This window comes from Psilocybe cubensis, chromosome 11, assembly GCF_017499595.1.
Source record: "Psilocybe cubensis strain MGC-MH-2018 chromosome 11, whole genome shotgun sequence".
NCBI classification, from domain to species: Eukaryota; Fungi; Basidiomycota; class Agaricomycetes; order Agaricales; family Agrocybaceae; genus Psilocybe; species Psilocybe cubensis.
The window spans coordinates 1709026-1730262 of NC_063009.1; the positions used below are offsets into that span (position 1 = coordinate 1709026).

The following is a 21237-nucleotide window of genomic DNA, read 5'->3' on the forward strand; positions in this document are numbered from 1 at the left end:
GTAAAACATGGCTTTTAGTCCAACGGCACAAAAAGGCACCCGTTGAAGTAGATCCTTATACAAAATATTCTTACTTGCGAGCAAAAATATGGGGGCTGGACTTGATGGAAGATATTGAAGCTATACCAATATCTCAGGTGGAAACACATTATTCAAAATGCCAGTTTAATTGGGCAGGTTCTGAAGTTATTGTAGTGGTTTCACTTTCCCGGGTCCATGTCATATAATCTGATGCCATTTTGTACCTTTTCTTGTTGTCTAATCCATTGCTCTATTCACACCACAAAAATATACACCTAATTAAGAGATCAAAAAGCTTATGACTAGCAGTTTACTCCAGGTTGAGGGACGTCAGTCGGAGCGACCTTCAATCGATCGGAGAACTGATACGTGAGACAACAACGGCAGATAGCTGGTAGAAGCGATGTATAACAAGTACATCACAGTCCTCGCGCACTGCCTCGCCCTTCTTGGAACGCTAACCACTCGAGTCCCCCATAGAACCCATCGAAAGAATAGAACCACCCACGCATCAAGATACGACAAACATGGAGAAGTTTGGGTCTTCAATGCGAGTGCGAGGAGGAGGTGCAGGATTGACTGTGGATGCGGAGAGTAATTCCACGTGATGTGTTGATGTTGATGTCAAGGCGAGGTTGCGGTGGTGCAGAAAGGTTCGGTAGCATGCATGGACTGGGTATGAAAGTGATTTTAAAGCTGCTCGACCATAGAGGAACGAACTGATGCTCGTCAGACCATCGGTTCACGTTTCTGTGCTGCAGGGAGGATGTCAGCGAGTCCGTATACTGCTTCTTGAACAGCACAATCGCAAAACGGGTGTAGAAACAAAAAAGGGGAATAAACCGGGTGCGGCCGAACCGCACAATTGACACAAGAGAGCGCAGTTTCCAGAGTTGTTATCGTTTTCCGTGTGCGATGTTGGAAAATATTAATAAGGGCCTGATAGGTGTTGATGGATGGAGGCACCGTTGAAGAAATCCATTGAACCATACATGCATGTAACACATAGGATGAAAAACATATCAGATCCGAACTTGTTAAAGCGTGTCATGCACTCTACCTTCAACAACCTGCTTAACCAGCCGCCTTGAGAAGAGGTGGGGAGGGAAAGCGGACACTCACTGACACTTTTACGGGTACATGTGAAGAATCGGCAGGTGCCTTTCAAAGAGGCGTGATAAGCTGTTGTCCCAACTTACCGGATGAAGCAGGCAAATTGCGACATTTGTGAGGGTGTGTCACTTGCGGGAACGGTATAGACGACGAGCGGTGGTGGTAGAGTGTATTAAAAGCATAGAAAGGGGGCAGGGATACAGGACGTTGGACACACAATGGTTATTTGAAAAGGGGCCAATGAACTTTGAAAGACGGGACAGGGGTGGGGAGCGTAAATGCGCCATCTTCACCACGTCTGTGCTGAACTCCTCCATCTCCCTTACCTTACACTCACGATGTCGAATGCGGTTGTGTACGGTGTTATCCAACTCCCTCTTCCCTTGCAGCAAATACGCAGAAACCTCGTCACACCGTCTTTCATTCCCCTTCCGTTGTCGGTTTCTACTTGTGTACCGGATCGTTGGAGGTGTTGTGGTGGCGACAGAGGAAGAAATACCGTTGGGGTGTATGTTCTTGGTACGCAGAGGTAAGAAGCGGTCGTTCAGGAAGCACATGGGCTGGACAACTAGGAGCTCAGTGGATTTGATGCAAATAAACACATTCGTGTAAAAGGAACTGGAAAGGAGGGAGGGAGATTGGTGGCTTAGATGAGGTAAACACAACAATTAGGAAGTTGGGAAAATCCATAGAATTCAAACTCACGAGTGGAGCCTGGACGGAGGGAGAATGTGGGCATGTGCGGGGGTAGAATAGTGGGAAGATATCCTTGTCTTTGCGTCGTCTAGGTAAATTTACCGGTTGACATCGTATGCGGAGTGCAAGTTGCTCTCACTTCTTCCCTTCAAAGTACAGCGCGGTAATTGCATTGCGCCATTTCTCATCATTGTCCGTCGGTACTGCTTCTATCGCTGTGTCTTGTGTTGTCGGAGGTAGTGGAGGTGAAGTAGGGTGAAGTCAACACCGAAGCACTGAGCAGACGGCGTTGGCGTGTTTGGCGTGTTGTGGATGTGGCAGACCTAATGTTCCGGTATGTGGCTCTGTGATGACTTTCCTTTGTTCCCAGTTGAATCGGCGGCGGAGGTACTCGTAGAGGGGCAAGGAAGGCAGAGTGTTGTATCAAATTGAGCTGGGAGGGATAAGATAATGTGGGCATGGAGGTGGAAAAGGTAGTGGTGGAGGTCAGTGCACCTTGTCGCAATTCATCGTCGGACAAGATGTTGAAAAAAAAAAGAAAAACCTTCGCTCGAGTCACGTTGGAGCGGAGTTATTATTGGCAGTGTTGCGAATGAAAGAACGGTCAAGGTAATAGTGATGCCGATGGTGGCGTGTTCGAGGGAAGATCGACAGCTAATAGCTATGGGCGTTGTTTATTGTGAAAATGATCATGATCATTTCACTTTGCTTTGCATTGCGTTAATTTTGGGATGGTTGGTGCTGATAAACACTGTGCCAACAAGGATCCCGATGACAGACTCAGAGTAAACAAGTGGCAGATAAGATACGAGCGAAAACGTATGATGTTGATTTTGATGGTACCGTGAATACCCATGATCCCAGAGGGTGCGATTTTGAAAATTTCATCAAGGAGGAACTAGTGTAACCGGAAGATAGTAAATGTTTATGTTGCAATCTTGAACGGAGTCAGGGCTTACTAGTAGTTGGAGGCCAAATGAACTAAGGACACTGCCATCTTTGGTATCATTCTGAAGCGAGATGGTATATCAGAAGTGGCACTGAAAAACAAACATCCTAGAATGAGTGGAGGGTCAACACTACCTGCCCATTCGATACCAAAGTTGTCTGCAGTTTCCGGTATAGAACCCACTGCATCCGATGACGCAGGCAGTACATCGTCTCCTCTGGACTCGATGTCATAGACTGGACACCTTTTTGTGCGTATTGTCGAGGTTGACCTGGGCGTGTTTCAAGCACGCTCCGGTGCCTATCAGCAATTCTTCTTCTCCATCATCGTCACTTGATTCATGTTGAAATCGAACTGCTGTGGGAGTCCGAGCCTCATCCCCATTACCACTGGAAATGTATTGCGGCCTCGTACTCAGATGGACGCCATTGCCCCCTAAGCAAGGTCACGCCCTCTTGTAAAGTGGTCAGCCAAGTAGTGTGCTGGGCATTTGTGTTGAAAGTTGAACAATTGTAAAGAGATTGTCAACATTAGTGAAAAAAAGAGGCAAAGACATATTGCCGTATCTTACCCAATACGACCCCACGCTCGACCAACACCGGCAATACGATGTGCACACTATATTTATCCTTGCCTGTGACCTCGTCCGTCAGACTACTGCCCACCTCGCTTGCACGGCATTGTATGATAACCTCCCAGCCCATGAAGCGCAGTAAGTCGGTGGCAATCATTGGGGTTGTTGTAGTTGAGCCTGGATATGGGAGTTCTGTGATGTCGAGGGTACTTGTAACCCGCAATCTGGACCGCTGGTGCCCTAGCACGCCAGCAGCAGCGCCTCGAGTTTGGCCATGAAAGCCGACGATGCAATAGCGAGGGGGAGGTGTGGTGCACTGCAACATCAAACAGCGGGGGGCACTGGTGGGTGTTGTCTTAGAAAATATTGAGACTAGATCTGCGAAGACACGTAGATGTGGATTTGGATCCCTCAGCATATCTGGTTCGCCAGAACTCGGTAGATAAGAGATATAAACTGCAACATAAAGTCAGATACTGAGTGCCAGAAAATCAACAAACCTGTCACCCACCACTTACTACCACATTCGCCGGACGTCCAAATACCACTTAATTAATCTGCAGCATGGTAGTTGTGGTTGGGGGTTAAGGCCGTTAAGGCCTTAAGGAGCGGCAATCAAACTCTGGCTAAGGCATGCCGGCGAACCGAACTCCACAACAGAGGGTGGGAAGGGGCAGGGTATGCGGCTCTGACGGCGTCGTTCCACACGGCATTGTAGGATAGCAAACATAACACATTATCTAACTCCTTTAAATTCGAATGGTCCTTACTCCAAGACAAATTTCCAGATCTGAGTAGCGACGCAAATCTCAAAAATAGACAATCACCGAAGTCTAATTATATGGTACTCAAAGTTATATTTAAGGATACAACTTTAATCCACTAAGTTATTGAGGGAAATCACGACCTCCACTAATGCACTGATTGAGTTTGTTTTATTAGAATGGCTGCCTTCGCGTCCACACCTGGGGCAGACGTGTAACCTGGAATATGGCCTAAATTGTTTTTTAAATGCCATGATACAATCATGGCAAAATTGATGCCCGCAGCGCGCCAGACTGTATATTAATTGAGGAATAGAAATGAGGATGGATTAAAGATCAAGAGAAGGTAGCATACAGGATGGGATTGTTGATGAGCCTCTGGCATAGTTGGCATTGACTATGTGAACGAACATAATCTCTCAGCTAGCAAGAATCAAAATTTGGACACAGTATAATAGCATAGCTTCTCCATACTTGAATCAGAGTCTCTTTGTTGATACCTGGAGACGGTGGTCGATCACCAATGGTAGCCTGTTTCAAATAGTAATATAATTATTGATATGGTTGCACATAGACATGATGCGACATATACCTGCGTCAGTGTCTGTTCACTAAAAGTGGTTTCGAGTAATTTTATTGACTCGCCGAGGTCTCGTAAGCCCTGTTCCATGGCTCAGCATCTTAAAATCACATTCCATGTTGAACATTGAAAGAAAAACGTACGGCTTGAACATTAGATATGGCCTCAACTCTCTATACAACAAAGGTCAAGGTTTCCCGTGAGGATCCGTAAGTATAGGCCTTAGATATAGGATATATATATTCTTGCCTGAATCACATGGAGTCGGGAATGTTCAACGTTTTGTAAATCCTTATTGTAGGTTAATTTCAACTGGCTGATTTCCTATGTGCTGTCCGCTTGCGTGAAAAGAAAAAAAAGTAATTATTTCGACAAACATGTTCAATAAGCGTCATGGAAGCCTGTATTTCCTGCGGTATTCTCTGGTGATTGATCAGTAAAGGTGAGTATAATGATTATCTTCATAGAACTGACTTGAATATGGCTTTGATTGTGATTGTGATTCATGGAAATCTTCCGGAGGTTTCTAAAATGGTACAAACTGGGCGTCGAGAAGAATTGGCGTTTGTTCAACACCTCAGCTTTATAGGTAAAAAACCATAAAACCATAGCCGGATTTTGAGTGGCTTGTTCTCTGAGGGGATGTCAAATTTGTTTATTGGAACATGGATCTACTTGGATCGATAACCATAGGAAATCAGGGTCCGTGGAGATGTTTAGATGCACCGATGGCGAATAAATTTGTTGAATGGGACTGTGTAGATGAATGATTGGATGCATCAATGGCGAAGATTTTCCGTTTAATGACGATCTGAACGGATGACGTGCGACACGACGCAGTATGCCCTTGATGTCTGGCAGAGGCGTGGTCTATGTGACCTTTATCCGACGCAACACGACGCAACATATGGACGTCCGGAGAGCCACAGAGAGCGGTTACTTGTCAAGGTGATTGTCAAGGTGACGGGAGGAACGACACATCCCTGCTGGAGGTCACACGCCTCATTCTCTCTCGTTTTTAATCAGCCCTGCGTTCTGTGCGTTAGAGAATAGCTTTGATCGGTGATCAGAATGATCAATGATCATCGTATACGCGCGGTGTCGTAGCAGCCGGCCAAACAACGGGCACGTTAATTCAACTCGTTGTTATCGCGCGCGTAAGTCTCAAACTAAACTGTGAACAAAAGGTGTCGAAATAGCAAAGATGCTTGTATGTCAGGATGTTTGCGAAGTCTCAATAGATATCATTCAACCAGCGACCATGTACACAAATACGACACTACCGCGGCATAATCTTCTAGTTCCTCTTGTGGTTTTCTTTATGTGTGACTTTGCGGTATGCATCGGAAAGGAGCCTGTTTCTGAGTTTATATACCCTAATCTGCGTTGTAAGCGCAAATTTGGTCTATAGTAAGTCCAGCATGATCACAACATCCTTTATTAACTCTTTCTTTGTCAAATTTTCATCAAATATACATACTTTATTCTGAAACTCGATGACACTTTCGGCTTGTGAAAGCGCTTTTCTTGTAGCTTGTGCTTCTTGTTGAAGCTGACCAAGTATGGCAAGAAGTTCTCTGTTATCCTACAAGGCTTGATCAATCACCAGCCTCAAAACTACCCTTAAATATCCAAACCTTTTCTGCGGCTTGGTATATGTGCATCATATCTGCTAGATGAGCACGCAATAATTCACTTTCAGTGCATGCTCTGGAAGGAGGGAGAGCCAGAGAGGACGTCATTTTGAAGTGAATAGAGAGACGATACAAACGAGTCATGAGAGTACCCAGAAACTATCAGTTCTATTTAAAGAAATTCACAAATTTAATTTGCTAGGTGATCCACTTCTCGACTGGGGTGTAGAATAAGCAGAGTGCCAAAATTAGACTTGTGGTTTGGGACATGCATAAAGGTCCCGATGCGAGTGTCGATTATCTCCATACTTAGTTCCAACGCACGAATTGCTGCGCAGTGCCCTTATAGTATACCGCTAACCATAATGGTCCAGGTGCGGAAGGTATATCCTATGTTCATTCCACCCGGTTACTACCTCTTGCAAATGCGCAACTGCAGTTGGAATCATTGGGTCACGTACACAATCTAAATTAGTCCAAAACCAGCAAATAACCAGGAACTCGTCATAGTTACGACTCATCATAGCTGCGACGTTGTTCTCTCCCATAAACTCATCACCCAATTCGGACACCTACTTTCGGAGTGTAGGATTAAAATGGCATTTGGTTGTACAACGTGCAAATCAAGCTTACGAATCTTGTATAAAGGTTTTGCGAGTTTAAAGCCTCCTCCCCAATTACACCCAACCAAGTACCTTCAACAAACGTAGCGTTCTAAATGCTCAGAGGACTTTTTTTAAGCCTATCTTCAGCGCCTTCGGATTCCGGAACTGACATTGGGGCATCTGATGCCGTTGGTTCTGACAATCATAGCCCTGAGGAAATACCCCACCTGGAGGCAAACATCCTTGTAAGATAATATCAATACTCTAAGAAATATTAAACGGTTTAAAAGTTGTGGAACCAGGCGGAACCCAAGACACGTCGAGGCTCACGGACAAGACGATCTTCCCCCTTAACTGTAAGTTGAGAATTTTACAGCCAATACTGCTTAATCGACTAATGTTTATCAGCGCTCTCGTTCAAAGCTCCGAATATTGGGCGACACGGGGGTGGAGCGACCCGAAGAGCCGATAGATAGTGGGACCTCTGGGCGTCCGTTGATAATTGGAAGCCTTCGGAATACAGTACGCTATATCCTATAAGTATGAGCTGCCAGAAATTTTCACACTGCGGCTCCGGAACAATTTAGGTTTCTGCAGCAGGAAGCCTAGACTCCGAAAACACGGAGACAGATCAAGACTGCCTGAGGGAGATATGTGAAAAGGCTCTCGTATGTGTTATATCAGCTAAGTATACGCTGAGAGACATGCTTATACAACATAGGGTGGATACCAAGAATCAGATGTTGTTACCGCAGCACGCATGATCGTGAGTTTAGCCTCATAAACGGAGCATTCACACGTCTCACAATGCATCGTGCGACAGCCTGGTAGTTTCAACTTTGGATCTGATGGAGAGGGCGAGCCGATCGAAACTACTCTAGGAATAATTTCGGTATGTGATGTTAATTCTCCATGGCAGTGGTACAAAAATGATAACATTTTCATCAAGAACTCCCGAGAGAAGGGCCAAGAACACGCTGACTCAGAATATCGTGCCACGAACTTACAGGTGAGTTACGAAGTAACTGGGTTTTGACTTTCTTCAATGAATTCTATCAAATAGCGTGCGGGATCCAAGCGTAAACGGCAGGAAGACTCTGACTTGATGGTAAGTAAAAAATCCTTTGATTGTGCGGTGTATCAACATATACCCAAGGAAAAGATCAATTGGAATACGGAGTCAGCTCAGGATTCCCATAAACCGGCTGATGTTAACACCAACATTGATATCGGGGTATGTATGCCCTGTTATTTTTGAGTAACTTGCATAGATCATATTCATTGGTACTTCCACGCACTTAGATTTCACTTGAAGGGCCGCCTTCATTTAAAAGGTCGCGTGATGATACTAAAAACACAAATGATATGCAAGGTCGGGTAGGTTTAGTTTCATAGGCTCCTCCACAACTCAAACATTTCTGACCTTAAAATATCGCATTAAGGATTCCAGAGGAGCGGAATGTTTAGTCAGTGGTGCATGGCTCTTCTAATAAGGACAACGCTCAGTTTGTTTCCCATAGGAATATGACGATAGGAATAAAGTTAGAATTATTGCGCCAACGTCATTTGATGATATCCAAGATACCGTGAGTTGAATGGTATAATTCAGGAAATATGCAGTGATTGAATAGTAACTTCAGGCACGTAATATAAATCACAGTCTGGCAAAAGAGCTTGAGAATGCATATTCTATCATCAGGTTGTATGAGAGCCATGAACAGGTATGTTATATCTCATTAGAAGTATCAAATTGCTAATCACCTATGTCAACAGGATACCCAGGACACCCAGAAAACCAATACAAGTACTTTACGTTCAGAGGATCTTGTAAGCCTCTGAGAGCAATAGCCATCAATATATTGAACTAATCCAACGAAATAGGCCAATGAAATGAATGGAAACGTCAGTCTCCAGCAGGAACGAGATTCTATACAAGAAACCTTTGTGGAAATGCTTCGAGTCCATGGTTCTACAACGGAACATACCGAGTTAGAGAAGCCACAGGAAGCACTTGATTCTGAAAAGGCGCAATACCAGCTATTTGAGAAACAACTACAGGATGCGAACATTGCGACACAAGAAATGGAGAAGAAATTGCATCAAACTCAGATTGAACTACGGAACATGGCAAATGAACTCACTGAGGCAAAGGGTGGGCTTATTGATTCTGAGGAACGCTTGATAAAATTGCAGGCAGACTTCGAAAAGTCCGACATGGAAAAGATGAATGCTCTATATTCTGCCAACCAGTTGGCTGAATACTACCGGACCCTCTTGATTGAGGAAAAGAATCACTGCAACACTATTTCTGCCAGAAATGAGGAGCAGATAGCCGAAATTATCAAGCGCGCAGACGAAGAACTCGCGGATAGCTGCTTGCTTGTTGAAGAAACTGCTCAGATATATGAAGCTACATTGGAAGACCGCCATAGGAGAGAAGTAGCCGAGAAATGTAAGGCCGAAGTCGAGAAAGCGGCGGCTATGGCAAAACAGTCCCAAGATGCTCTTGCATCCAAGGAAGTCGAACTTCGGGAAGCAAAGCTAGCCATTAGTCAACAGAAACATGAGCTGGACGCTTCCCTTGAAAGCCGGCGACTTCTTGAGGGTGAATGCGAGCGTATCCTACAACAAATGGATGACATCCAGAAGAATTACAATGGTAAACTAGCAGATCAGAGGGAGCGCGCAGAGGCCCATCGCTTGGAGATCTCGCAACTTGATGAAGTTATTCGTGACCTGCAAGCCCAACTAAGACAATCGGGTCGTAACGAGCAGTCCGACAAACGAAGACTAGAGGAAGAACTTCGAGCCACTAAAAGATCTAATGAACAAGAGCGCCTTAAACTCCTCACTGATCACTCTTCAAAACTCAACGCCCAGTCACGAGAGCATCAAATCGAGGTGGATTGCCTTCGGGAAGAAGAAAGAGCTATGAAAAACCAGCTTGCGGATGTCAACATCCTCTTGCAGGAGAAAAGTGAATTAGTCATCTCATTAGAACAATCCAAGCTCGGCTTGGAGACGGAACTGGATAATCAAGCAAGGAAGATGGTATGTTGCAATGATGATGATGAATTGCTGTATTCATGGATAATAAAATATTTTAGGAGGAGTTGGTAACTGCACAAAATACTGTGCAAAATGAACTGGAACAATTTCGTAGTCAATGTGAGCAGCTTTCCAAGATAGTTGAACAGCAAGCCAAGGATATCGCAGAAGAAGAATCAATGGTAGTGGTTCGTTATTTCCCGGCAATGCTAGTGTGTCGCATTCTGATCATCTTTTAATTAGACACTCAATCGCGAAGTGGAAAGACTTACAAATGCTCAAAAGAGCGAGGATATCTATGAAGTAGAGAATAATACCACTATTACATCTGAACACGGTCACCCCAATCGTGTTGACAAGGGAAAGGGTAAAGAACGAGAAAGGACACCTGTCCTAGACCATATGCTTGTATGCTTTGCGTCTCGTCTTTTGTCTTCTCAGAGAGTCTCAGAGATATTTTTCATAGGCTAGCCCAGGCTTTCAGCCACCCACGTCCTTATCATCATCGCAAAGCGCCGGTTTAGTAAGGCGCAGGACACTCTTTTTCAAACTCGCATACATCATTAAGGTCAGACTCTCATATGGTTAGGGACACGAGTCAATCTCTAGCGTCCCCGTTTTTGCAAGAGGACGCCATAACTACAAATTCCGACATCAAAGCCATGCTTTCTGAACTTGTAATCCAAATTCGTGGAGACACGAGATCAAAGTCAACAAGACCTCGTAATAGTCCCTTTAGAGCCGAGTCTCCAACCCCCCGTCCGCGGACAGTCCATCGAAATGATTTAACGGTGTGCTAATTCCAAAATTTTTTTTGAGCATCAAACTAAACGTTATACAGAGAGAAGTCCGTTGCTACATGAATAAACTTTTGGAAATTAAGCAGGATTCCAGCATCACAACTGCCTATGAAAATGGCCACTTTATTACCGAGGAAGAATACGAAGCTTTTGAAGAAGGCACAATGGATTTTGAGGATATTTCCATCGACTTCCTTAGACCATATTGGAAAAAGCCGAAATGCTCTTACAATGCACTGTTGGCTGAAGACTTCACTGAAAAATTTGTCGCTGAAAATCCTGAGTTTGAAGATCACAGGGAGGAAGTTTCGACTCACTTTATTCAACGAATTGGTTCTTTGAAAGCCCATCTCTCTCTAGCATTGTCGAAAGCAGGGGAATCCGAAGCACAGCGTCAAGAATGCACAGCAAGAAAAAATAAAGCCGTCCGTCAAAATACTTGGCGATATAATGTAAATCAATCCTTGTTATGAACCTCTTTTCGAAGCAAACTTACACAATGTAGGGTTACAACCGCCGTGTAGCCGATGTAAAAGCACGTGCCGAAATAGATCCAGCATACGCACCAGTACTTGAAACCATCGAATGCCTCGGAGAGTATGGCTACAGCTCTGACGAGACGGATACCAGCGTCCCCAGAGGACAAGGCTACCTTGTAAGACGAAAATTGTGGCGAAACAAAAAGTTACGACGCGTTATAAAGATGGCAAATGATTGCCGTAGAACAACAAATATCAATGGCAATAGCTTGCCAGGGGCACAACAAAGACCTCGCCGTTATCATGATAGCTATGGACCAATCAGTGCAGCACCGGAACCTGTTGGAAAGCCCATCAATTATTACGACTCTGATTTCTTGGACGAGCTCTCAGCAACAGAATTTAGAGTGCTGAGACCCACTAGCCCTCGCCCATTTATCGGAGAGGAAGATGAAGATTAACTCCTTTAGGGTGTGGAGGATCAAGAATCCACTTCCTATAATTAATATAGTATTATCGACTTCCAAATTTCATGAATTTCTATTACACTCACGAGCATGATGCATTACACAATCCTGAGTCCTGTGTGTAATATGTTTTCGGATTTATCTCTGACATCTGTATATTTCGACGTTTGCACGATTACAGCGTGAAAACTTGGTGTCGGCCATGAATCCACAACTCGTTCTCCAAACTACACCCAACGCCACCAAAGCTATATGCCATCCACGCCACCAATGTCCTCCCCGATGTAGAAACCCATGCACACCGGAGATGATCCTGAATCTGGCTCATAAAATACGAAGGTTGCTGCACGCGCATTCTCTTGGTACATTGGCGGGATGTATGAATTTGGAACGGAATGAGAATGCAGATTTACCCCACGGAAAAGGGTGTTGGAGAGGTTTACGAGAATGGAAGATATGGGAAGAAGATCCGCATGCAAGAGAATTCAGCGTGGATCCATGCATATGCAACCGTGAGAGCATCTGCACTACTGACGTGATGGTCGTGCAGGGCAGGAGCCTTAGGCCAGATGCATTGCAGACGCGTTCAACAGCCCTGAAATAAAAGGTTTTAAAGGAGTTTATTAGCTTGTAGTGGCTATGGATTAGCTTTGTAAATGTTGAGGCTCAATACATCTAATAATATTTCTGTAAAATACAAGCATCGTACACCCAAGTAACTGTTATATCGTACTCTATACACTAATACCTAACCCTTATAGATGCCACAACATCGGTCAAGCGACCCCCAGACGTTTTTGAGTTGACGATTCCATAACCTCCGGTTCCTCGCCTCCGCCTCAATACCGCAATGTCGCTCATTCCAACAGCTTTCTCTCGTTTCCATACTTCCTTGGCACTAGCCCAAAGTTTCTCGGCCCCGCCCAATGTCCAGAAGACAGACGGAAATGAAATTTGTAGTGAAGCATTTCGAAGAGGATACGTACGTGGAGGATGTTTGTATGCCATTTACATTGTTTCCTGCTTTTTTGGGGGGTTTGGGGCGCCGAATACGTTAGGGTTGATGTGTAGAGATGTGTGTATGAGCTTTGGGTGGGTTGGTGGTGTGAAAGTTGGGAGGTTGAGTCTTTGTCCTTCGTGTCATCCATTGGTCCGTGGCTTGTGTTCAAACGTTCTTGATGGAACAGTGTACGCGACAGGACAGCATTGCTGCTGCTGGTGCGGAGGCTCGTTGACAATCATCGAATCGAAGTCGCGGTCGCGCATCTGCCTTGGATGTCCGTGTTGCTTTTGCACCTGTGTGTTGTCGCTGTTGCGAATCCGACTGTGTGTCTTGCTGAGTTTGAATTGAAAGTGACATAGGTGACAGGTTTGCACCACTGGAGTGCCGCCGGTCTGCATCACCGGAGATGCTGCAGCTGAGTGCTACGGTCTGCCTCACCGGAGTGGCACGGAGTGCAGCATTTCAAACTCCGACACCGTCCACTGCATCAATTGGCAATGGTAGTCTCGCAAGCCAGACCTTCTGAGGTGACCTGATTTTCTAATCTCGGCTCCAGATCTTCGGGAGCGGTCAGCGGAGAATGAAATCGGAGTCAAAATTTCTGAGAAAAAAGATGTACAATGAGCCACATTTCAAGCCTTGGACATCCAGCTCCTGGGCTCCTGCTGGTTACTCATCACGCTACGACCTTGTCGAACAAACAAAGGCGGCCCAGGCACGCAAGCCGCTCGCGAGTGGTGCCATTGAAGAGAAGCAAATCGAGCACGCCGGACAGCCAAATGGCGTCAATGGACAGGCGGTCCCTGGGTATACGGCTGCCCCCGGTGTTGGAGCAGGATTCGGAGGCGACGCGGGTGCGGGAGGTCTCCAAGCTCCTCAAACGATGATGAACATGCCTAACTTGATCTCCAAGGCACTCAGGGTTACAGACGGGCTTCGAGTCGCGTTCCACCGCCACCCAGCGATAGCTATACACTGCCTCCTGAAAGTGGGTTCGGGTTCGCGACTGGGGCTGCTGTGAAACCCGGTCCTGGGGGACGTGAGATTACCGTGGACATGGACCCCAGCAGGGGTCTGCAGGGCGGAGTTGGTCTGACCAAGGAAGGCCCTCCGGGAGGTATCGGAATGTCGGAAGCTGATGGACACGGAAACAAGGGCAACAGGTTGGAAGCGGGAGACTTGGGGAGGGTGCTGTGAGTTATCATGACCCTGTTTCCTCTCTGCACTTACATTATTCCACCCATGCTATATATTGGATTATTATAACAGACGACATGATGTCATGATTTCTCCTACATATCATAGTTGTATGATAGCTCGGTGTATTATTTTATTATACGGCTTGCGGGATTCAGAGACTGGTCCCTCAAAATTGATGGTTTTGCGTTCCGTTATCTTATGTGTGGACGTCAGTTTAATTATTCATGGTTTTACCTTAACTCCTACCGCCAGTATGCAGGGGTGACGCGCGTCCATTGTCAGTCGTGTAGTCGTGTATATATCATATAAGTCTCGTGCTGGGAATTTTTTTTTTCCGAAAAAAAAATAGCAATCGGCGTAGCATTGCCGACCTTCAGGGACAGGGGCTGTTAAGGGCCAGTTATCGACGCTTCCGAGGTGGTTCATGTCTAAGCTCATGGCCGATGTACTGTGATTGGGTACCATAGGGCTACAATTCTCGATCAACGTGTACAAGCGAACATGCCTCACCTTTGGTCTTCACCTTTGGTCTGCATTGCCTTCATACACCCCTGTGCTTCAATGCAAGTCTTTATGTGACGTCGAGGTTGGGGGGAGCTGCACATTGCGCAGACGTGGTGTTACGCACATCGTAGATTGAAAAAATATGTGAGAGTTCTGGCAGTTAGGTCGAACCCGGACTTGTTGGGTGGAGTACGGGGTTACAACTGACGATCGTAGTGCGGTGGGAGTCGAGACTTAAAAGCGAAACAGAAACAAGTCGAAAGAAAAAGGGAAAGCGATGGCATGAGCCCTCCGCAGAGCTACTTATAACATTGACCGCCATGAACCGAATGCCAACCAGCGTTCGAGATTCGAGGAATAGACTTAACCCCGGATCTGGTTGAAGGGGCGCGTTGGTACCAATTGATGCAGTGGGCGGTGTCGGAGTTTGAAATGCTTGTTCTGCTGCTCACGTATCTTCCGACTTCGTCACTTTTAGTGACGATCCGACCCTCGCACTCACAGAACTGCAATATTTTCTGACTTTGTTCACACTGTATTCTCTATTCTCAAAATCACTGCATAGTGTCGTGTTCGGGTTACCCGCAACCGATCAACCGGCTCAATTATAAATTTCCTTTTACGACTTCAGTCATTGTGTCATCCATAAATATCTTTTGACTGTAAGTATCACATTCATTGTGTTTCGATTTCCTTTTAGGCTGCCAGATTGTTGTGAGATACAAGCAAAAGTGACAGTGTTGAGCTTTGTAGTAGTATCCATGGTTTCGATTTCCTTTTAGGCTGCCTGATTGTGGTAAAATACAAGCAAAACTGAGAGTGTTCAAAGGTTTTAAGGCCTACCATTTTCTCCGGCGACACAAAAGACCTCAAACCGCGTGGACTTTCAACGGCAGAAAACTCGTCTTTTTTATCTGATTCGCCATATGCCCCCAGTATATGTGTGTCACTGCACGTTTCGGGGTTGTGGAAACGATCCGAATGGGGTCACGCTGTCATGCCGTGTTTACAAGGACCATCAGGCAAGGGAGGAGAAATACCAGCAAGGCCTGAACTATCTGAAGCTTCAAAGAGAAGCTATAGAGAGACAAGAAGACCGAATAGCTCTGGAATTAGACAACATATCCCCGAGTGACCCCATTGCTTTCTTTTCATCCTTTACCCGAGAAGCCAAATACAGAGCCGACCATAAAAAACGTCTGATAGATAATATCAGCCTAGCGCGCAGAGATGTCCAGGCCCTACTCAAAGATATCACAAGCATCGGCAAAGCTCCCATTAATTATCCACCGGCTCATGAGATTGAGCATTCCCTTCACCAGTGTTCGGAAATTCGGAAGTCTGTAGAGCAACCATCCCGAGTGCTCCATACGGCACAAACCAGCGCTCTCCGTAAAGAGCCATCCATTATAGCCATGCGAGAGGCACTGCACACAGACATCGATGAACTCGTGTCACTTACGAACGATATTGAAAGGTCGTGGATTGCGGCCTCGGTTGAACGTCAGGAATACGAACGTTTACGCCAGGGAAAGTCAGACTATAATACTGGTAAGTCTCCCTTCTACATTCATGTAGAGCAGAGTCTTACAGTTCCGCCCTTTAAGACCGGCATTTTGAACCTATATTTGTAGGGACGTCACCTATCATACAGCTCGCATCGTTGATGGTGGTCGTGTGTAATGTAATACTTGGCTTACCACGACGTGGATGCTTCTGGCTTTTCGAAATGTGCGCGTTCATTGTACAGGGAACCGCCGAAAAAGCGTTTGGGAATGGTCGACTGACACCATATTTCATCAATTTACTCTCACTTTTTCCCCGTGATGTGAGAACCCAAACATTGATGTTTCGACTTGACAGTGAAGCCACAATATACGCAGTCTGTCCAAAATGTCATGCTACATATAAGCCAAGCGGAAAAACCTCTCTGCCAGTTTATAGAGAGAGATGCAACTCAAAACGATACAGCAATCGTTGTGGCGAAATACTTGTACAGCCAAAAATCATACAAAACAGGCGTGTCCTACTGCCAATCATTCCGTATGCGGTGTATGACATTCAGGATAACCTTGGCAATGGACAGAAGATGAAGACATTAAATGGAATTATGGGACCTGTTTGGCGGAATCTCCCATTCCATATTCGATGCATGCCCCAGAACATGCTCTTGACCAGAATAATCCAAGGCCCCAAGGAATGTAACGCTGCCCCGACCTGGAAGCAAGCACAGAGTTTACTTGTCAGATTTCAGCGAGTCGCATACCGGCCCAGAGAATTCACGATCAAATCAAAAAGAGTAACACGAACGAGCACTTGTGCAAGGCCGCCTAGTGGGGAAAAGATTACTGAATGTGGAAATCGTGAGGGCGTTTTGGAATTGACCTTGTCCTGTATCTCTATCGTTATATCCCCACTCCTTCTATATGTTGTGCTGTACGGTTAGCAAGACAGATTACAAGTTGTCAAAGTAGAATCATACCAAGATTTGTTGTGAAGTAAGATTTCATTATGGACCTGAATAAAAAAACCTTCAAGTTTGGTGCAGTCTGGAGACACGGATGTGTAACGTGAACATTATGCAAAGACGTGGTGCGCTAAAAATAAAAGACCCTAGGAGACGGTATGGTCTCATCCAAGCACCTTTCCATTTCACTATATTTATATTTACCTTGAACTTGCACGGTTAGCCTCGCGATAAGACTATTACACGGTGACGATGCAAACAACTACTTACGTGGACCAACGACACGTGGCGCGCCAACTTCGCCCAGCTATGCGCATCAGCGACTCAAACCCGACTATATGAGCTATGTTTCCGGCACCAGTAGTAATCGCATGATACCAACTCGTTGTAAATCCACCTTGTGCCCGATATGCATAATGGTGCATCTCCCGTTCTGCGCATCACACAATCCCTCCAATAAGCCTCCCTCTGCGTCAACAAGTCTACCTGGATGACTCGTCCCCACAATGTCGAGGATCCGCAAGCTAGTTGTCTCCATTGACGACATACTTGTGAGCATGAGCGTAGAATGTTTAGAGTGAGGAACGTTGAGTTCTGTTTCCCTTCACCTAGCGTGTCTGTGTTCATCGAGAATATGTATCCCAGCACGTCAAAATCGAGTCGATATATTGGGGAGTAGCTCGCCTCCTTGTCTCCATCTAGCATGTACTTAGATTCAAACATCTGCATCCCGGGGTAAGTGTAGTGGGGAATCTCTACTGACTTGCATTGAAGCACAGGGGCGTCTGCTGCTCTGCGCAAGCGTGTCCGAAGACCTGCCTTGCTGAAGAGGCTGATGACCGCAGAAGAGTTGGCCCCTCTTTTCAATGTATGTTGCGTGTTACTTGAATGTCTGTCATCTCATGTTCTGACGATGTTTTCGTAGAACGATGATTATGTTTGTACAGCTACTCTCTGATGCCCTGTCTTACATCTCAGACAAATGTTATTCTGCGAACAGATTGGATGGTCTGGCTTCACAAATGTTGGATACCCCAAGACCGTTCCAACTGTACGTGTTTCCATCATCACTACCTGAGACAATTCAAGTGAAATCGTGTCATTTTCCAGGCCAATCGCAAACCATATAGAAGCGAACAACCTACAAGACGATCCTGCCACCAAGAAAAAGTTCAACCTTTTCGTAGGATCCAGTGTTGGCCCTAAGTGGAGGACAGATGGGCGAGATTCGATATGTACGCTTCATCTCACATTTACTTCACGACTACACGTTTAGGATCGCGCGGCGGTACCCCCATCAGGTCGGAAAAGACATAGCAAAGGGAATCAATGCAGGAAGGATTGTGTTTGCAGATAAACACTTGTTCAGTGCGTCTTTTCTTTGTACCTCCTTTCTCCGACACCCCACTCACTTCCATTCCCAATGAACCAATAGTGTTTCCACAAGATCTCACATACGGCTACTACTCCCTCCGCCGCAATCACGGGGACCCATCCAAGCCTCTGGACTGGGCCATCGTCGAAGCGACCGCCATTACTGAAGAGGGAGGTATCGTCCCCGGTGCGTCAGTGGGGGTGACACCCTAGATTCTGCAGAGCGCGGAGAAGATTGGTGTCAGAAGAGGTGTAGCTTGACCTGTTGAGTTCAATTCCAAAATTGTGTCCCCAAGTGAGTAAATATAAAATACATGAGTAATGTATGCTCAAATCAAATCTCAATTTCCTTTTCAAAAGCCACGGAAAGCCGCCCGCGTCCTCTCACACTTGTGTACATCGGCGAAACACGAAAAACCAACGCGTAGAACGACGAAGAGGTCCACGGGATTGCGAGAGGCACATGGCAAAACCACCTACACAGCGCACCTCCCTGGCTGCCCATCACGCGCTCGTTCAACTTGGATCGCGTGTCCAGTCGGTCTCTGCGGGAGAGGGTCAGGTTTGGGGGCGGGAGTCGTGCACGACGCGAAGAAATGGTGGTGGTGGTGATGAGCGCGTCAGGCAGACTGTCAAGGTGAGTGGTGTTCACTGTGCATAGTACTCACCCTCGTGTCTTCACTAGGCAGTGGGTTAGCTTGCCATGGTCGCTGTGCAATGGGACGTCAGTATTGAACGACACGTCGCAATGGTTCAACTAACCCTTTCTGCCGTCGTCTCCCTCTCATCGCTGTCTATGGCGCCGGAATAGTGTCAGAGTGGAATGTGGAGTCTACCGAGGTGAGTCGTGGACACCGTACACAGCACTCACCGTCCGATGTGCATCACCCAGCGCGTCAGCTTGTCGTTAGAGCTGTGCACCCACCGTCAGCACTGAAAGACATGTCAAGTCAGTTCAGTTTACCTTGTCACCGCCGTTGTCTTCCTCATTCGCAGTCGCATTCGTGGTGCACACACGTCTGGGGGTTGTTCGGAGAGGTGCCAGCATTCGGCGTACATCCCACAGATAAGCACTCACTATTGTACGTGTCTGCGACTCTCCCGTCGCGTCGCGTTGCCCGTTGTCAACGTCTGTGGATCAGTAGAACGGTGTCTGCGATGGGGCAAGGAGTGAAGGTACATTGTTTGATGCAAAGCTTTTTCCCAAACAAAGCCTAATTATTCCTTCGACATCGCGAAAGGTACGTTTTTTGCCAATGACCCTCTGGACCAAACAGAGACCTCCCCTTTCGACTAACTCGACCAACCTTCGACCACTGCGCACAAATGGTCAGATTATTTTACAAGAATTATGTACAACTATTAGTATCCCTCCTAAGCCTCAGCAAGGCTCTGATTTTCAAGGGTAATTTAAATGTAAAATGGGATAACAAACCGTTCTTTGACCTTACCTGTACATCTTTCCTATTGGTACCCAAACTCTGAATTGAAAAATACACAATTGAGGATTGGGTGGCGTGTTACTTGTAACACCACTCTTCAAGCTTCAAAATCCACGCTTAGTATATGTCGGGACTCGATATGACGCATGAACGTTGAATTCCACGTTGGAATGCTAAGGGTATGGGCCAAGGTATGGGCATTAAGTAATTATGTTTTATTCTCGTACATGAATTGGCAACGATACTATCCCATAGTCTGTCCGTCTGTGGTGTTGATAAATTCCATGAGCTCACGCAATACCGTGTTAGCCATTCCTATTTTCCCTCTTCTACCACAATTTGGACAGAGATATATTCGTCTGAATCCTCTCCATTTCCTTTCATATTGAGATATGCATCTATTGCAGCACCCATGTCCGCATTCGAATGAACTAATTGGCAGTTAGTGATTCAGCCGTAAAGTCGAATAGAGAAAATTTACTGACAGTGACAAATGTTTGATGATCGATGAACATAGTGAACATCGTGCGTGACGAATGATCAAAGCTTTTAACTTCCATTACGGATGTCAGTAGTTAATCATTTCCTCTCTGTAAAAGCACAAACCGCGTCGAATTGGTCTGCGTACTGTTCCGCGTAACCGCTGTTGAAGGACACGTCACCCTGAAAATCACTAACATTAGCAAAATCTTTATGCTCGACGCAACAAGAAACTTCAAACGCACATTTCCGACTTCAATACCGAAAGCTTCGGTAACTCTGATGACATGTTCGATGCTTGTGACATTCTAGCTAGAGCTATCAGAAAAGGGATAGGCCTTTGTACAGGTGGCTCCTACGTTCTTGCAATCGACCAACTCCTTTTCTATCTGTTAAATGGGACATGAAACCATGGGTAAGACGATGAAGGTCACATAAATTAACCTTTTCGAAAGCCAAGAGTTTTGATTGCAGTTCTTCTTTGTAAATTTCTCGTATGTGTTGGAGTTCTCTCAATCTCGCATCAAGTTTCTAAGTCATGAATTACACACTATAACTAATTGACACCGTGCGTATGCTCACCGTTCTAATCATAGTATGGATAGGGAGGTTGCATACCGTTTCCGACATTGCAGAGTAGTAAACTGGACCAATTGGGGTTTACAGTGGAGCAATGTATCCCACTCTTTTAAATATTAACCCTCCGTGTTCAGTATGAAATTGATTTGCTTTGCATAGCCTCCACCCATCGATCTCCGAACTCTTTCAATTTTCAGCCAGATCTACGCCGAACTATCGTACATCCATTGGGATATATTTATTTTCACATCGCCAGATACCACAGACCTACTATCCTACATATAACAATCATTCACTTCGCTCAGTATGAGGAATACTGAATTTTAATGTTCCTAACAATCGGTTAGCGTCAGCATGTTAAACTCTTCACAATTCTGATTGGGATACTTCAGCAGCAACCTGTGAATTGATTCGGAGCAAAGGGAGGGTGCGCAACCGCGGCGTTGACAATTAGGGAC

General features: G+C 45.7%; 4 protein-coding genes across 4 annotated transcripts; all 4 read left to right on the top strand.

Annotated features, from left to right (window-relative positions):
* Positions 1 to 7696: 7696 nt before the first annotated feature.
* JR316_0011652 (uncharacterized protein) lies at positions 7697 to 11724 on the top strand (the record flags this gene model as incomplete). Its single annotated transcript, XM_047897298.1, has 15 exons — positions 7697 to 7702; positions 7760 to 7828; positions 7886 to 7945; positions 8000 to 8044; positions 8093 to 8170; positions 8239 to 8313; positions 8379 to 8402; positions 8457 to 8522; positions 8577 to 8657; positions 8710 to 8763; positions 8818 to 9987; positions 10044 to 10172; positions 10228 to 10392; positions 10826 to 11236; positions 11290 to 11724. 15 exons carry the CDS (start codon positions 7697 to 7699, stop codon positions 11722 to 11724), a joined length of 2868 nt encoding a protein of 955 aa, XP_047743707.1.
* Positions 11725 to 13346: 1622 nt separating this feature from the next.
* On the top strand, positions 13347 to 13930 carry JR316_0011653 (uncharacterized protein; the record flags this gene model as incomplete). Its single annotated transcript, XM_047897299.1, has 2 exons — positions 13347 to 13587; positions 13647 to 13930. The coding sequence occupies 2 exons, from the start codon at positions 13347 to 13349 to the stop codon at positions 13928 to 13930; spliced, it is 525 nt and encodes a 174-aa protein (XP_047743708.1).
* A 1433-nt stretch (positions 13931 to 15363) lies between these two features.
* On the top strand, positions 15364 to 16120 carry JR316_0011654 (uncharacterized protein; the record flags this gene model as incomplete). Its single annotated transcript, XM_047897300.1, has 2 exons — positions 15364 to 15988; positions 16092 to 16120. 2 exons carry the CDS (start codon positions 15364 to 15366, stop codon positions 16118 to 16120), a joined length of 654 nt encoding a protein of 217 aa, XP_047743709.1.
* Positions 16121 to 17607: 1487 nt separating this feature from the next.
* Positions 17608 to 18491, top strand: JR316_0011655 (Acetyl-CoA hydrolase; the record flags this gene model as incomplete). The annotated part of the gene is made up of 6 exons (XM_047897301.1): positions 17608 to 17639; positions 17679 to 17772; positions 17830 to 17841; positions 17905 to 17955; positions 18181 to 18205; positions 18274 to 18491. The coding sequence occupies 6 exons, from the start codon at positions 17608 to 17610 to the stop codon at positions 18489 to 18491; spliced, it is 432 nt and encodes a 143-aa protein (XP_047743710.1).
* Between the last annotated feature and the right edge of the window lie 2746 nt (positions 18492 to 21237).